This window comes from Hyaloscypha bicolor (genome assembly GCF_002865645.1).
Source record: "Hyaloscypha bicolor E unplaced genomic scaffold K444scaffold_10, whole genome shotgun sequence".
Lineage (NCBI taxonomy): Eukaryota > Fungi > Ascomycota > Leotiomycetes > Helotiales > Hyaloscyphaceae > Hyaloscypha > Hyaloscypha bicolor.
This window is the reverse complement of record NW_020194512.1, coordinates 1986056-2002833: the sequence shown is the minus strand read 5'-3', so window position 1 is coordinate 2002833 and position 16778 is coordinate 1986056. Positions and strand designations below refer to the sequence as shown.

Sequence of the window (16778 nt, the reverse complement as noted above, 5' to 3'; positions counted from 1 at the left end):
TGGAAGTAGGAGGAGCTGGAGGAGGAAGCAGACCTGGCCCAGAAGGTATCCCACGGTCAGCCATGACGCTCTACGAGCGCCCTCGATGGGGCTGCCTTCAGTTCCGCGGTGCTCCGCGCGTACAGCACCTTTGCCGCCCAACAACCGTGGCGTTGTATCCAATCTCCAGATATGTGCTGGCCAGTGAGAGGTGTCTCTTTCCTGACTTCTTTCGTGATCGTGGCTTGGTGTGAAGTTTCAAGGCTGATATACCCACGACAAATTGTTCTGGAGCATCGACACTTGTGTAACGTGCGAATGGTGAACGTGGAAGGGTGCATGCATCGGTTTTGCAGATGGGTGAATCACGGAGGCAGAAATAAATTAGAATCGGGATTAGAATGGAACTAATATTGACCGTGAATATTCTCTGAGGACTTCTGATTAAAATCAAACGCAACTGATTTACTTCTGTTTGAATGCATCGCATCATCAAGCTGTCTCAGCGGAAGCAATTGATTCACTTCCCGAAAGAGTTTAGGGCGCTCCTGAGGCGGGTTCCATCAACGCCAAAGTCGACGACGAACATATAATAAGCCCAGCTCAACTTCCAGCTGCTGCACGGCTCAACATGGCATCAGGAGATGAGCAATACCACCCAAAGGATGCCGTCAAGGCAGCCATTAACGGCACGATGATTACAGGAGCTGCTGGGGGATTGGTCTCGGCGATTCAAAATACCTTGACGAAGAGGAACGTAGGCGCATGGGGGGTGTTTACCAGATCGGGAGGCACAATTGCTGTCTTTGGTGGGTTATATTCAATTAGGTGAAGCTTCTGACCAGCTTTTCTAACGAATTTACAGCTGCTGTGGGTGGTACCTACGAGTTCACGCGACTTGCGTCTGCCAACCTGCGAGAGAAGGACGATAGCTTGAACCAAGCAATTGGGGGGTTCCTGGCGGGCTCAATCTTAGGCTTAAGAGGTGAGTGACTCAGTAGAGTTGAGTTTTTTTGGCATTGAGGTGGATGCTGATTGATTGCGATAGTTGGCACAACGCCCGCCGTCCTTGGAATGGGTGCTCTGACAGCTGTAATATTGGGTGCATACGATTATACCGGTGGAGGCTTGACAGGTTACAAGAAGAATCCCGAGATGGATGAGTTTGAGCGGAAAGAACTGTTGAGAAAGAATAGGCGGCGGCCCATTGAGGAAACCATTTCAGAATTGGGAGAGGGGAGAGGTATGGGCCAGATGATCAAATATTTTGCGTGGCTAACCTGTTCGTTCTAGGTATCTATGGGCCAGGCTATGACGAGCGAAGGAGAGAGAGAATCAAGGAAAAGTATGGTATCGATGTGCCAGCGAAGTCATAAATGTTCATTGTAGTGGATTAGAAGGAACAATTATCGAATGGAAATACGACTGCTACCATCACCGGCTTTTTGCTTCTTTATGACCGAGTCAGCTCTATTAGGCTTCAATGAGGCCCTGTGTTTTCATTTAAGTTATTCCCCCGTAGTTTGATCTCATTTCGAAGTCCTGCGTGGAATAGGGTACATTCGTGCCTTCGCGAGCCGCCCTTGGAGTGAGTTTGGGTGAGCAGCATAACGTCAAAGTCTGGCAATACTGTTTGCGGATTCCAAAAGATTTTTGGAAGTAAAAGTTGGCCAAAGGATGGCCGAGGTGTGTGTTACTTGTAATTGACAATATTCAATCTTAAGCTCGAGGTTTCACCTAAGAAAGAGGTCTTACTCAACCTGCCTCTATGAATTACTACGGCCCGGGATGGTCGGCCAGAAGTTTCAATGCAATGCAATAACCAACAGCTGTACGGAGTAAGGCAAGTAAATTTGCGGTCACGTGGGCCACCTACCCCGCATGAACAACCGCCTTCATTGGCCGCACAAATAGCACTCGAACTCCAGCAAGCAAGCATTCCAGTCTTTTTCCGTTTCACGGTTTCTAGGTACACCCAGATCTGCCTTGTTAATCGTCTGCTGCTCAGTGGCCACTTGGCGAGCTCATGAATTGCCGATACTGGGGCCCGGACACCCACCACCACGCAGTCGCCCTCGCTTTCAAGGCCCCCTTCATGCGCTTCTGCACTAGTCGGCCTCCTTCCCCACACAGCCGTTGACGACATCGAGCCCCTCTTGAAATACTAGACTCCTTCTTTGAATCTTGTCTCGGAAACTCCTCGAACTTTGATACAACAGGAGACCGTGGAATGTTGCACAAGATGGAGGACCCTGTAGCCCCAATCCAACAACCTTCGGTATTGGCCCAGGCCGATATCAAGGACCGTTTCTATCGACACTTCCAGCAGGAATGTACGGAAATACAGGAGCAAATAGCACTTCTCGAGGACTACAGTTTAGTTGGCGGAGAAAAACAAGATGCTATCAACCATGTCCTTTCCGGCATTAGCAGACTCTCGACAGAAGTCTCGGATTCCTCAGGATTGATACCAGCGCATGACCAACGGATCTACGCACAAGTAAAGGCCATACCACTTCTGATCCGTTCTTTCTCTAACCTGTCCAGGCAATCAAAGCCCTTGAAGAGAAACTTGAAGAAACCCGCTCCAAGTTTGCCCCAAGATCAAGATTCAAGTTCAAGACCACCCAGAAGAACTCATCTGCTGTTTCTATTAACGATGCTGCGGAGCTTGCTGCAAAGCAGCGTCTTGAGCCTCCTAGTATCTCAGGCACCGGCTCCTCTAATGAGTCGTCAATGGCAACTACTCCTGCCAACCTCATGTCACCTCCTAACGAAATTGACGCAAAAGATACTCTTGGTGACCTGCCATCCTTTCCTAAAAATTACAACGAGGAAATGACGAGAGGGTCCGCTGGACCAATTCGGAAGCCAAGTTTCTCACAGGCAACAAACGTTAACATCTCAGGTCATAATGGCCTTCACATCATCTTGCCTTCCTCGGCCTCCCGGGCTACGTCTTCTGGATCTTTGACTAAACTCAATAGATGTATTGTTGATATGTCTGTCCCAACAGCAAACAATGCACCTTTTGCCGGCCTTATGTTGAAGAACATCAAGGGATCTCTCATAATCGCTGGACATGTCGCCGGGGCTGCTCATATCACTGGTGTCGAGAACAGTATTATTGCCGTGGCTTCAAGGCAGGCTCGTATACACGATTGTAACAATGTAGATGTCTACCTCCACTGTGCCAGCCGTCCTATTATTGAGGACTGCAGCAATGTTAGATTCTCGCCAATTCCCCAATGTTATGTAAGTTACCATAGCCATATCCTGCTCTGAACTGATATTAACCTCTTGAGTAGATGACTTCCTCAGAGGAGCCTGTCCAGAATCAATGGGATCAGGTCGATGATTTCAAATGGCTCAAGTCAGAGCACAGCCCGAATTGGAGCCTCCTCCCAGAAGAAAAACGTCTTCAGGAAGAGATATGGACTACGGTTGTCCCAGGCGGACCAGGTGTTGGCACTGAAGATATCCTGAGGAAGATTGGAATTGTTACTCGTTAGACCAATACGTACGAGGTCATCTGAACATGGAGACAAAATTGGAATGGTCTCTTTCGGGGATCGCAGATTGTAATCATAGCGGTGGAGTCTATTTGTTCCTAGTCTGAAGTGTTGAACGTATGTCAATAGGTGTCATGGGAATTTTGTGGTACTTTGCCGAGGCAAATTCCAAAAACACTCTCAGTAATCAAACTTTCCCTCCAATCGGTTGATTGTCCCAGGTTTACGCTGGCACAAGGTGTCTGGTGCCGGCTTTTCCTGCGTGCCTCGAATCGCCCCGCAGGATTCGAGAGCTGGGACTAGCCGCGTGAATACGGAGTTCCAACCTAAGCCCTTCTTTGTAGATGTAACATGGCTTCCTCCACGCTCCAGCTCTCAAGTCTCCATCACATCTGTGCCGTCTTCCTTCCCCCCCCGTTCCTTCTCCCTCTTCGCCTGCAACCCAACCTCCCTCAATCCAACCAACACCTCCCTCTGCCTCCTAATCTTCTCCTCCAGCTCCCTGATCTCGACCTCCTGCTCCTCTACACTCCGATCCATATCCGGCAACTCCTTAACCTGCACTCTCGCCCTCTGTAACTTGTGCTTCAGCTCGTCCGTTGCGGCAGGAATGTCTTTGATCGATAGCGGACCTGTGCTGGATGCGAGTTGTGAGGGAGTAGCGGCGAGCGGCGAGCCAGAGGTCGAAGCTGTATTTGCACTGGAGGAGGGATTTTGTAGTCGCGAGAGGAGCGCGGAGAGCACGGGGAGTGTGTCGATGGAGTCAGGGGTGAGCCCGTCTGGGAGATTGAAAAGGGAGGCTGGTGGAGGGGTTGCTTGGCTGGGCGATGTCGCCATTTTCCAAGAACGACGCGGGAATAGTCGACTGGATGTGCAACAGAGATTATCGCAAGGAGAGCCTGTATTGTGATGTCTTGGTTTGAAGCTGAGGGTTCACTTCCAATTGATGTCGATGATTGGTGGTGGTTTGCAGAAGAGTTTGGAGGAGGCTGTGGAAACCAGGTGGGGGTTTGGAGGGGTGGAAAAAAACAACTTTCTGAGCGCGGGTGGGGTGTTCTCTTCTCAACAACTCAGAACATTCTGCGGGATTTCTTGCCCTTTGCACAAAAACTTTTTCTTGTCCATATTCAAGGCTTTAAATCTTCTTCTCCCGCAAGCCTTCCTCTTCTCCACTCCATCTCTTTGTCCTGTTAAAATAGGACTAACATGTACTGATATAGGCTGTACGAGACGTCGCTCGCCAAAATGGTTCAAGTCGAAAATAAGGCAGTGCTGAGTACGTTGTTCCCCGAATTCCACGTATCCTCACTCAATCCCTATATATTGTTCGACCTCCCACTTTCTTTTTTCTGCCATGCTGAATCCAATTGCTCTTCTCGTCTCAATTTGCTCTCCAGACCTCCAGTCGCAATGCCCGAGCAAGCAAAGATAAAGAAGAAACCCGACTACATCCTTGCTCTACTATACTGTCTGATGTATCTGGAGATTTCATGGCTAATTGTTATGCTCTGGCGTAGTTGTTATTGATGGCTGGGGAATCCCCAGTGAGTCCTCGCCCAAGGATGGAGACGCAATTGCTGCAGCGGAGACGCCAGTGATGGATGCATTCGAGAAGAACGCAGATTGCTACACGGAGCTTGAGGCTTCGTCACTGGCAGTCGGACTCCCGGAGGGATTGATGGGCAACTCTGAGGTCGGACATTTGAACATTGGTGCTGGCAGAGTTGTGTGGCAGGATGTGGTCCGCATTGACCAGACTATCAAGAAGGGAGAGCTCAACAAAAACGACGTTATTATGCAGACTTTCAATGCCGCCAAGGATGGTACTGGACGCTTGCATTTGGCGGGCTTGATCTCTGATGGAGGAGTTGTAAGTCAGGTGTTTTGCCCAGCAAAGGAAACTATGGCTAACAAGATCATAGCACTCCAAGCAAGATCATCTCTACGCTCTTCTGAAAGTCGCCAAGGACCTCGAGATCCCCCACGTGTACATCCACTTCTTTGGCGACGGACGAGACACCGACCCAAAATCAGGAGCAGGATATATGCAAGAACTTCTGGGTAAGATCAAGGAGATTGGCATTGGCGAGATTGCTACAGTTGTTGGCCGATACTACGCCATGGACCGTGATAAGCGATGGGAGCGAATTGAGGTCGGACTAAACGCAATGTGCGTTGGTGATGGAGAGCAAAGCAGTGATCCTGTCAAGACCATCAAGGAGAGATACGAAAAAGGAGAGAACGATGAATTTCTAAAGCCCATCATTGTTGGCGGCAAGGAGGCCCGTGTGAAAGGTGAGTCTCAAATCATTCTTGGTTTTGATCACGGCTCCTAACAGTCTCAGATGGTGATCAAGTATTCTTCTTCAACTACCGATCCGACCGTGTCCGAGAGATCACTCAATTACTTGGAGATGTTGACCGCTCTCCATTGGAAGACTTCCCTTACCCCAAGAACATCACTCTTACAACTATGACCCAGTACAAACTCGACTATCCGTTCACGATCGCCTTCAAGCCACAGCACATGGGCAACGTACTTGCAGAAACATTAGGCACACAAGGCGTCAAGCAAGTCCACGTTGCCGAAACCGAGAAGTACGCGCATGTTACGTTCTTCTTCAATGGAGGTGTCGAGAAAGTCTTCCCTCTCGAGGAGAGAGATGAAAAACAGGATCTCGTCCCATCAAACAAGAGCGTTGCCACATACGACAAAGCACCGGAAATGAGCGCCATGGGGGTTGCCAAGCAGATGAGCAAGCGAATCGAGGAGGGCAAGTTCGAGTTCATCATGAACAACTTTGCTCCCCCTGATATGGTTGGCCATACCGGCGTCTATGAGGCAGCAATCATTGGTGTTGCAACTACCGACAAGGCTATTGGACAGATCTACGAAACTTGCAAGAAGGAGAACTACGTCCTCTTCATTACTTCTGACCATGGGTAAGTCTCACAAATGTAAAGTGTGCCTCGAAGCGAGTGCTAACATAATCTAGTAACGCCGAAGAAATGAAATTCGAAGATGGCAAGCCAAAGACTTCGCACACCACCAACAAAGTTCCTTTCATCATGGCCAACGCACCGAAGGGCTGGAGCCTCAAGAAAGATGACGGTGTCCTCGGTGACGTTGCGCCAACGATTCTAGAGGCGATGGGTCTCAAGCAACCAGAAGAGATGACTGGACACAGTCTCCTCGTGAAGAGTTAGATTCCTGCGTCACGTTGATATGCCGTTCTCGTTTCATAGAACAGAGCTTGATGCTAAAACAGTAATTGACAAGTGAAAAGCCAGCACATGAAGAACAAGCATAACTTGTTGATGAGAAATTGGAGTTGGGTGGGAGCAGGCATGGCTGATTGACTGATGATGATGAAGACGATGAGCATGATACATAAATTGCTATTACGATATAGAGGTAACGATAGAGTCTTATGTTTCATTCAGAAAAGGCTTAGGCGCAGAAATATACATTGACTGTTCCTTTTTGCTCTCATGGGTGCAATGAGTAATAAGTAGTGTAGTCATGACACTTTCTCGTTTGTCTCCTCGTTTCTGTTGCTCTCTGGCTCTGCACTGATCTCTTATCCATTCTACCATTCGGGTGTCTTCCTGGCCTCTTCAGTCAGTGACTCCACTCGATTTGCTCCGCTCCCCTTGGTATATATTCCCTTGTCCAACAAAATACAGACAGACATCGATCGAAGTCATCGCAATGCAAACGCCTATTCACCCACACTGTTCCTAACCTGACCCATCTAGTAAATGTCTCATTATGACCCCCAATCCACCCGATGCCATGCCCAATCCACAATTCCATCCATCTTGAATTGCCTTCCCTATACAGGGGTTTTGATTGTTGAAAAATGTACCGTCCTCAACCCGAGGAGGGATACACACATCACATCGCCTTCCCAACACCACCCTTGCTGCTCGCTTTACTTTCCACACTCTGCGGACTAATATTGTCCTTTCCTCTCCTCTCATCCCACTCCTGCTTCATCTCATCCAAACTACTTTGCGCCCCCTTATTGGCACTGAAATCCGTGCTCCCACCGTTCGAACTCGCGTTCGCTCTTAAACTGCTGCTTCCACTTCCCGGCCCGAGATCCGGACCTGGTTCTCCCCAGTCACCGAGGGAAGAGACCCCAGAGCTGTATTTGGAGCTGGAGGTTGAAATGGACGTTACGCGTGCAGATTGTTGTTGCCTTGAGTTGTAGGCGTTTCCAGCCCGGGACGCACGTGGTGGACCCGCTGTGCCGAGGGGGTTGGGATTTATGGCGGTACGGTCGGTGATAACTCTTGGGCGCCAGAGTTCAGGTCTCTCGAGATCGAATGGGTCGGAGCGCCCTTTGCCTTTCCGTGCGTTCGCGGAGAAGGACGAGTAGACGGTATCTCGGTAGCTGTCTCTGCTGGGTGCGATAGTCGAGGGGTAGCGGGAGCCCACCGCGGTGCTTGGTGGGCGGTAGGTTGAAGTGGCGTTGTTGCCTCTGCTGGTTGCGTCGACGGACTGGCCTCTTGAGCGCCTCATGTCGGAGATGTAGGTGTTAGCTTTAGTGATAGAACGCTCGGGGCGAGCTGGGTCTGCAAAAGGATTCGAGTTGAATTTGGGATCGGCGAAAGGGTTCGCCGCGGAGTTTCCTGGCTTCCATGCTTGACTGGAACCCTTGATTGGGTCCGCAAATGGATCATCTATGTTGAAGTTGAGTCCTAGGCTACCAATTTGCGGTACAGAACCAGTGCCAGACGTGGATGCGCGTCTACGCTCGGCTCGAAGCTGGAGATCACGGTCACCCATGGCGAGAAGTTGGGAGAAATCAGGCGAGGTGCCCACGTTGGCTTGTTTCTCTGTCAAGCCACGAGGAGAAGCAAAGGGGTCGGCTGGTTCTTTCGGTTTTCGTAGACGCCACTTGAAACTGAGGCTTTCGCCCACACGCTCCCACCACTCCGTCAGTCGATCCTTCACAGAGACAGTCCCTGTATTGTTCGAAAGTACCGAATTGTTTCGGCTATGTTGAGGAATTGGTCCATCCAGGAACTGCGAGTTGCCCCTATTCAAGTTGACACTGGGAGTGTCACTTCGATCTCCTGCAACCTTCGACTTCAGAGAAGCCCCAATGCCTGCTAACCCTGCTCCCATGCCGGATATCACTGCCTTGATCTTATCCGTCTGATATCCAACTCCCGACCTCCATTTCTTGCTCCGGCTTGATGAACCTACTGAGGCTTTGTCGCCATAATACTCGCTTCGACGACTGGTGGTTAGAGGGGTAAGTAGTGACTCTCTCCCCATCTTCCTCCTTCTCCTGAAAGCCCAGACTAGTAGGGATAAGACTGCAATGAGGCCCATAGCACCAACAACCCCGCCGACCACCGGAGCTGCGCTAGGTTTGGAGCCGGAGGACGTTCCAACGCTTGCTTGTGACTGTGTCTGATCTGAGGTCGAGGCTGGGGAAGAATTTAGAAAGGTTTTTGAAGGTGCCTGTAAACCACTGCCAATGCCATTTCCAGATATGATGGTGGGAGAAGCATGCAAATCGCTTTGCGCAACGGCTAACACCGTACTGGATGAAGTTGTCGGGGTCGTTCCCTTCGATGCAGGAAATGCAGTAGCACTAATGACCGCCGCTTGCGTCGTAGATGATGTACTGATAACTGCGGCAGAGGAGGTGGTCGCACCTATTGAGGTAGTGCTCGCGGCGGGCGGGAGGGACGCCACACTGACTGGAGTAACTGCCCCTGCTCCTCCCCCTACCACCACATTTGGCTGAACTTGAGCGCTCGCTGTTGCTAGTGCTGCTGCCGCCGCCGTTGTCGTCGAGGTAGTAGTGAATGCCGCAGCTGCTGTTGCGTCGGCGCCTGTGAGCGTCGTCGAAGCCCTCGGGACCGCTGTGCACCGTTGGCCATTTATTGACGTAATGGAAAATCCTGCCGGCAGGTTTGCATTTGTCGACATGGTAAAAACGAAAAGCGACGCCTGTCGCTGTAGAGAATGTATAAATCAACCGTCAAGGGATATGGAGATCACAGATCAGAGGCGCCCAGGCCATCAATTCACAGCTTCAACCATGGCGTCGACGATGTGTTCGAAGATGGAAAGAAGAACAGAAATCCACTTGGGAAAAACGGTGGAGTGTAGATGGATGGAGAAACCTACCGGATCCTCGGCCCTCAAACACCAACGTTCAGACGTGAGTCTGGAGTGGGTGTGAGTTGGGAGGGAGATGAGAATGGCGGACAGGGGGCACGGCTGGAGGGGCTGCTTGGACGGGTTTCCGCTTGTAGCAGACCCCTGCACTGACACAGATCGTGAAGGAGGATTGGCGAGGGGCTCCGTCGCTTGACGTCGTGCAGCGCGAGACAAGCAGCTTGCTGGAGGCTGTTAATGCCCTGGAAACTAATCAGCTTACCAGAAGTGCGCAGATGGTGACGATTGGCACAAAGCATTGCATTGTGGTTGTGGAGTGAAGAGAGGTGAAGTAAAGTACGTGAGGCGTGTGTTATGTTGTGTTATGTTGTGTTGTGTTGTGTTGAGGTGTGGTGCGGAGTGAAGTGTGCAGGGACTCGAAATAAGCGAGACACCACTCACCTCGACGCCGCTGACTGGGCGGCCAGACTTCGAACATCGTCAGTTGCACCTTGGTTGCACGCATCAGACAGAACGCCGCGAGTAGTTGCCACTCGCCGGTCGGATTGCAATCATTGGGGTCGGGATTGGGCTGCTCAATCGTCGCTTGACGGGTGTCGGCCAAGGCCACAGCGCACGCTCCGCTTGGCCTTGAGAAGAGATATCTTTAGCCATCACATAGCCGCTGGATCTCACCTCGTAATGAGATAGGAAATTGTTTGCGGTACCGTTTGCGCCGCCGCCTGCAAGACAGATTGATTGCAGCGTCTGCGCGGCACGGAAAGGGGTCATAAGCGGAAATAGAAGCCAACGCTGAGTGCCCAGCTCGCTTCTCCTTTCGCGTCACAGAGGTGCCAGTGGGCCAACGAGTCAACGACGTACCTTCCCCTTAAACAGCCCTCCGCGGTTTGACGAGCAAAAGATTCGGCCGCCAAAACGCTCCTCTTCATAGGATTAAGATCTCTGGGGCAAACATCTTGATAACCTTAACTTGTTCCTTGATCCCCCGTGGGCCCTCGTGAAACGGAATGCGGAATCGAACAGGTACAGTATCAAGTCCCTTCCGGCATGCATGCTGTACAAGATCTTAGTGTCGACATGATCCAAACCCGCTCAAAGTCCTCTTCGAGTCTCTTGTTGCCAGAGGAACCATATGTGGGGGACGTCTAGATGCATCTCGGTGATAGGAAATGCTCTTACGTGACATCGAGGCCAGCAAGACGTCGACCATTCCAATGGTGGCCGGCATGACGGCCGGTGTCTTCGATTGTCTTTCCAGACTCTGGGGTTCATGCGGATATCTTCGTCGAGCCCGTGGCTGCGAGATGGCTTAGTCCGCCGCCGCCATCCGTCGATCCGCGCCATAGTTGCACAGGTTGACACAAGTGCTCGTCGCCTAAGTGTGGGTGACAGGTCGGCAGCAGCATCGTCCGGGCGCCCTCTATGTGGTGGCAGTCGCCGATTGCGATGAATGCTTGAGTTGTGTCAACCTGGTGCTGGGATGATCGGCAAAATCTGGGGCAAGAGACGAGCCGTGCGCAGAACATCTTTATCCGAACTCAATGCGGCCCTCACCACCATTCAACCGCACCTGAACCGATCCGAGAGACTGCAATCCGGCCTCGCTGAGGCTGTCTCACACAGAGCTGATCCAGAATATCGGCGACGATATAGCTTCCCATGCTACGCTTCCAGTCTGCCAGTTCCTCGCCGCGTCAGACGCCGCACCGCGGGGAGATTAGAGGGGACTGACGCGCTCACCATGTTTGCCGGAATCTCTCAAATAGGTGAGCAGAGGAACAACTCTCTTTCTTCCAGAGTCCCCCGCCGAAATCATCCAGGGCCTCGCGTGCGGTGAGCCTCATCCTGGAACGCATAACCAGGTTCTGGATATGGCCATGCTGAGCTTGTCAGTCGACCCATCAGCAGCCATGCGTCGGCGGGAAGGGCTTTCCCCAGACTCTAGACTCTGCGGATCACACAGCTGTCAGCGATGCCACCCCAACTCTCCCCTTTCCGGTCATGATGGGTTTCGGCTGCTCTTCTCTCTTGTCATTGACCGTCTTGGCACACGTCTCCCGTCCTCGATTCTCACGTGTTCTTCAAACAGCTGTTTTTGTGCCTCCATCAGATGGAACGCCAAGGGAACTTCCGCCCCCGACGCCGGTCAGGTTTCCCCGCTGTGTGCCACAAGCGGGAGAGCATCCTCCATCACCGCGGGGAAGCGTCTCCCTGGTTTCTCTTCTGCAGAGCATCCACAGACCGGCTGATATCAGACTTTCTCACTTCGATGCCCTCAGGCTTCACGTGATTGCAGATGCATCACCACAAGACCTTATCCCCGAGAGAAACTTTCTACCGCCAGTCGAGGAGTGGAATGCTGTCCCCCAGGATGACTTATTGGAAGCTAACGAGGCTACGAGGAAGCCTCTCAACAACGGCAACCTCTCTCCGGGTGTGCAAACCTACCGAGAGCGCCAAAAAGAGCTCCTAATCGACAATGCCGCTGCCTTCCGCACCATCAGGCGGATCCCCGCGCCAGCAGGGGAAACAGCAGCCCGTCTAGGAAATGCCTACGAGTTCTACAAGAACCTAGAATTCTTCTCCGGGTACTGGCCCGACACATCACTTGGCCCGGAGGCGGAGACATCACCGAAGGACGAGAACGATACTACGCCTCTTCACCTACAAACGCATGTCCGTACAGGCACGGGATCTCAGCTTCCCCCAGACCAACGCCAACAACTTCTCACTGCCTTCATCAAACTCGTGGCCTACGACTTCGGCTGCAACGTCTCTTTCCCCCGTGTCGAACCTCGCTTACACCTCACTCCTCCCCAATCAGCCTCTCCGCCATCCTACTTCAACTCATCCGTAACCTTTATCTACCGCACGCCGACCGAGCGAGCCTCCGCCCGTGCTGGCATCGTCGAAGGGCCCGTCGCCGCGCTCTCAGCAAGAGCAAGCACCGTCTTCGCTACAGAAGCAGAAGAGCACCTCGACCTCGCACGAGAAATCGTCGCCGTGCTCCTCACAGCGCAACAGCGAGCCCGAGAAGCCAAATCCGAGAAGCGTTTCGGGGATGGGAAATGGTGGACCTCTACTCCGCGCTGGGGCGGCGGACCTGGTGGACCTATTGGTCGGGAAGGCGACAAAATTGACGAGCTACTTGTCGGCAAAGAGGAGAAATTAGTAGGCGGGGCGGGGACTGAAAATGAAGGAAGGAAGGTAGCAGGAGAATTCAGGAAGACAATCGGTGGGATCAATGGTCCCAGTGCTTCAAAACGATCCAAGAAAACAAAGGATGGAAACAACATGCAGATCTACGAGAGCTACCGCAGGATGAATCCCCCTGGTCCCACGTGGGATCGCAAAGCTCGGTATTGTGCCATTGGCAAAAAGCCCGGGAGTGGATTTGATGATGTGTTTATGGTCAGTTCGCTGAATCATCACATTTGTATTGTGAGGGCTATGGTGCCAGAAAAATTGCTGGGTGTGTTTGAAGGGAGCAACGATAGAGAAGGATGGGAGCGGGTCGTGATGTGGAGGAGTAAGTGGTATGACTTGTATTTGAAGGAGGAGAGGATTGAGGCTATGGGTGTGGTATGGGGGATGATGGCTTGGCTAATGAGGAAGATTGAGGATCCGGTGAAGGCTGAGGATCAAGTCGCTAACGGGGCTCAGGATGCGAAGATGGACTTGAGCTAGATTGGATTTCAGATGAGAGGATGAGCTTGGTCTTTAGATAGAATGGATAAATAACCTGGCGAAGGGTTCTCTTACATTTGAGTTTCCAATAAAGCACTTAAATGGCTTGGACAACGATATCCTAACATCTCTCCGGCATGTCCACCTTGTTCGTTGTCAACTCGATGTCCATTTCCTCAACACAAAACTCTCCTCGGTTGCATCGTTGGGTTTCATCGTGACTCATGGAATCCGTGTGTCATCAATGGTGTTGACCATGTCAGGTTGCAAATTATCTGCAAAAGGCTCTGCTGCATGTTGCCTCGGTATCTTGAGAATTCTAGGCGATTGAGATTTTCTTCGAAGCTCGGGGAATGCATCTGTGAAGTCGAGTATACAACGTTTGGTTCCACATCGCTTCAATGTTCCAGAAAACTTGGTACATTGAGATTGTACTCACATGGTAGAATGAATTCTGGAAGCTGGGTGTTTCTGTCGCATGTCGCTTGAATATTTCAAAGGTTCTGTTACATTGAGATTTTCCCTCGAAGTTGGGGAGTGAATCTATGAATTTGCGTTTTGCGGCTGGAAGATGAGCGTGATTTGTCGCTTTCAAAGTCCTAAAAGCCTGCTAAACATTGAGTTTTCATCCGAGGTGGTCATGCAAGAGTATGCAATAAAAGTTACGCATTCATAGAGAACGTAGTTCATCTTGAAGCATTAGGGCACGCAATTTGTTACGAGAGCACAACCAGCACAATTGGAACGAGAGACGGTGTTCGGAAGGTCCAAACACGAGAAAACACTCATGAATCCTAAATCACAATGTAGTGGAGAATTTTGCAAGAGAAACTTCCATGGCTCATACAATCTAGATTCCTCATTGTGGCCTGAGAATTTTGGTTCAATGGCTGACGGTAATACGAAAATGGTAGGTTACCGGTTGCACAATGACCCCAGTGCGTGACTCTCGAGGGATTGCAGTGGTATAACCGATTCTTGAAGTTCTAGACCACTAGGTAAGAGCAGCTGCCAGTACTGTGCGTACAACACAGTTCCAGATTATATCAATGTAGGAGAGGTTCTGGTACATTCATCAAGGCCTGCTATTTAAATGCCCCTTGTGGTGTTATACATTCAAATTCTTAGCCTTGAGCTAGAGATTTCGGAATGTACGAAGTTCTGTAGGAGATTTTGATATAGGTAGGTGTACGCAAAACATTGAGGGGTGCTCTTACGATACTCTATGCGATGTACTGCAGAAAAAATTTGCTCATGAGCAGCACAGGAAAATAGGTGATTCTCCATCGGCAGTCTTTTTGAAATAAGGACAGACTGGATCCTTTCACTTGATCCAATGACCGACAGTCCGTCTTGGGCTCTAAACTTAGAATACGAATGTGAGCATTGAAGGATCACGAAGCCTGTTCGCAATGTATGAAGAGGATATTCATGCGCCGCGTTGGGGTATCATTTCTCTTTACCCTGTCTGCTTGTATGGGTGGTGAGACACGCAGGAGAAATGACCGTTTATGATGCCGATCATTGGCAGCTTAACAAAGTGCTTACAGGGCTGAAAATCTTTCAAAGCTGACTGTGACAAGTTGCCCCTGAAAAAAGGGGCAGCAATGTGAAATATGGAGCTGCTAGCTTCGGTAGTCCCTCACACCAAGCCAATCGAACAGATAGTCTCTTCGATTGCCTCTAGTCATTGGAGGATGCTATTATTGAATTAATGGGGACTCGATGCAAATGAAAGGTTGAGAAGTAATATTGAGAGACATCCATACCTGATGGTACGCCCAATTATCTAAAGACTGTGGGTCTGCATTACATCATTGGCTCAAGCCGAAGGATGACTGCACTGTTGACAGCAAGAGGCTTGACTTGAATTAAGCATAATGTTTCGGGAGGCTGTTCCTGCCATGCCTAAAAAGGTTATTGGTAGTTATTTTCAACCCAGCCGCACAAGGATAAGGCTGAGAGGCTTTTCTCCCAGTGATCGAATCTGCAAGGGGAAGGGAGATGCGGATCCTCGGTGATCCGTGCAGCTGCCAGTTTGAGCCACAGATGGCTCATGGCGAAGTGGCATCGGTCTCCCCATTGGTGCAAACTGGGCTTGCGAGAGGCGAGCTGATGGGAAGTAGCCGGAGTAACTGACATTTCAGAGAGTTCTGTGTGGATGAGAGGTCCCGCATAGCCACACAATCTTGCAAGGCTGCGAGGTGAGAGATCTCTGGTGTCGCGAAGCAAATCTGGCGGTGGAGGGATCCATTGTTTTATTGGAGACGAGAAGGGTGACAGCAGATCAACCATGTAAGTGTAAGAATTGGTCCTCGGTCCTCGGTCCTATTCTCCTAATGTAACCCAGAGGTTCAAGATGGAGAGCGGATCCAGCCTCGTGGCTTCTCTAGATGGCTGAGGCACCGGCGTGTCCTCCATTGGCCTTCAAGGAGCGCGGCAGTGATGAAAGACGCGAATTGTGGCAGAGGCATGGGGGCCATGGCAGGATCTTCCACCAAGGCGAGGGAGGTGAGGGCTCATCCAGAGATGTGGTCCCCGAGACGCGTTGTTCCGTGGAGGGCCAGTGCTTGACGTGGGGAAACGGGAACGGGGCAGTTCCATGCCTTACCGTCCCGTTGAAGCTTCCCATTCGGCGAGGGGTCGCAAAAGGGGCTTCTCGGCGTTGCAAACGCGGTGAGTCGCGATGTGGCTCGACACATGGGAAGGCTGAGGGCATCCAGTAAACGGGTGCAGAAAGTTAATCTGGACGAGTGCTGAGAGGTTTGTCGTACATAAACTCCCGATACGGAATAGCGGCTGTGGCTTGCCTTGCGTGGCACTCGTGGTTCCATATGCTTGCGTGAGGTGCGTGAGGTTAGCCGGCCGCATGCAATTCGCTGCACGCTCGACCACGCAAGCCACGAAGCGCCACGCGAACGGTGATCCCCGGGGAGCCTTCACCTCTCCACCCAGAGGCCTCAAGGCTGCGTGTTTCAACGTCCGTCGAGCTTCATTATTGACGCGGACATTTCATCCTACGGTTCCACCTCCCCAATTCGTCCTTCTCCCAGTGGGTTGATTGACTTGCGAATGGCGGACTGCTGCCAGCATGGCAACCGTCCCATTGTCCACCCAAGCCGTCCGGACGAGCGAGTTCGGGCACCTGGAAAGCTGCGCCGGAGACGGTGGCGTTAAGACGCCCGTGGAACATCGATATCGTGATAGCTCTTCGCACCCTGAGACTCACAAGGCCCGCCAATGCAAACCTGATGCCACACGGGCTTCCTTGCGGCCGTTAGAAAGGATTGATGACTTTCGATCTGAGCTGCCGGGGCTTCTAAGCTCCCGATCACGGCTAGTCCTGCATACTCCAAGCCCCCAACCTAACATGATGCAACAAGGCCAGAAGCTCGCTAGTATCCTCAGGTTGACGGTTGCTCCGGATGGGTTGATGAAGCGGCTCGAAAACTCGC

General features: G+C 51.4%; 7 protein-coding genes across 7 annotated transcripts; 4 read left to right on the top strand and 3 right to left on the bottom strand.

Annotated features, from left to right (window-relative positions):
* The first annotated feature begins 575 nt into the window (after positions 1–575).
* K444DRAFT_606145 (uncharacterized protein) lies at positions 576–1443 on the top strand. The gene is made up of 4 exons (XM_024878923.1): positions 576–788; positions 845–964; positions 1028–1222; positions 1273–1443. Exons 1-4 carry the CDS (start codon positions 611–613, stop codon positions 1353–1355), a joined length of 576 nt encoding a protein of 191 aa, XP_024744124.1. The 5' UTR covers positions 576–610; the 3' UTR covers positions 1356–1443.
* Positions 1444–2109: 666 nt separating this feature from the next.
* K444DRAFT_9267 (TBCC-domain-containing protein) lies at positions 2110–3679 on the top strand. Its single transcript, XM_024888812.1, has 3 exons — positions 2110–2479; positions 2527–3234; positions 3288–3679. Exons 1-3 carry the CDS (start codon positions 2210–2212, stop codon positions 3489–3491), a joined length of 1182 nt encoding a protein of 393 aa, XP_024744123.1. The 5' UTR covers positions 2110–2209; the 3' UTR covers positions 3492–3679.
* Positions 3680–3866: 187 nt separating this feature from the next.
* On the bottom strand, positions 3867–4328 carry K444DRAFT_623417 (uncharacterized protein; the record flags this gene model as incomplete). The annotated part of the gene is made up of 1 exon (XM_024882280.1): positions 3867–4328. The coding sequence occupies one exon, from the start codon at positions 4326–4328 to the stop codon at positions 3867–3869; it is 462 nt and encodes a 153-aa protein (XP_024744122.1).
* Positions 4329–4532: 204 nt separating this feature from the next.
* K444DRAFT_9441 (uncharacterized protein) lies at positions 4533–6809 on the top strand. The gene is made up of 5 exons (XM_024888824.1): positions 4533–4767; positions 5009–5361; positions 5414–5786; positions 5837–6434; positions 6488–6809. Exons 1-5 carry the CDS (start codon positions 4737–4739, stop codon positions 6696–6698), a joined length of 1566 nt encoding a protein of 521 aa, XP_024744121.1. The 5' UTR covers positions 4533–4736; the 3' UTR covers positions 6699–6809.
* Positions 6810–6978: 169 nt separating this feature from the next.
* K444DRAFT_9493 (uncharacterized protein) lies at positions 6979–9536 on the bottom strand. The gene has a single exon (XM_024888830.1). It carries the CDS (start codon positions 9442–9444, stop codon positions 7390–7392), a length of 2055 nt encoding a protein of 684 aa, XP_024744120.1. The 5' UTR covers positions 9445–9536; the 3' UTR covers positions 6979–7389.
* A 1563-nt stretch (positions 9537–11099) lies between these two features.
* On the top strand, positions 11100–13671 carry K444DRAFT_550463 (uncharacterized protein). The gene is made up of 2 exons (XM_024876508.1): positions 11100–11402; positions 11726–13671. Exons 1-2 carry the CDS (start codon positions 11117–11119, stop codon positions 13321–13323), a joined length of 1884 nt encoding a protein of 627 aa, XP_024744119.1. The 5' UTR covers positions 11100–11116; the 3' UTR covers positions 13324–13671.
* Positions 13672–14750: 1079 nt separating this feature from the next.
* K444DRAFT_606139 (uncharacterized protein) lies at positions 14751–16064 on the bottom strand. Its single transcript, XM_024878922.1, has 2 exons — positions 15093–16064; positions 14751–15023 (listed from the first exon to the last, which is right to left on the bottom strand). Exon 1 carries the CDS (start codon positions 15616–15618, stop codon positions 15241–15243), a length of 378 nt encoding a protein of 125 aa, XP_024744118.1. The 5' UTR covers positions 15619–16064; the 3' UTR covers positions 14751–15023; positions 15093–15240.
* Positions 16065–16778: the final 714 nt, after the last annotated feature.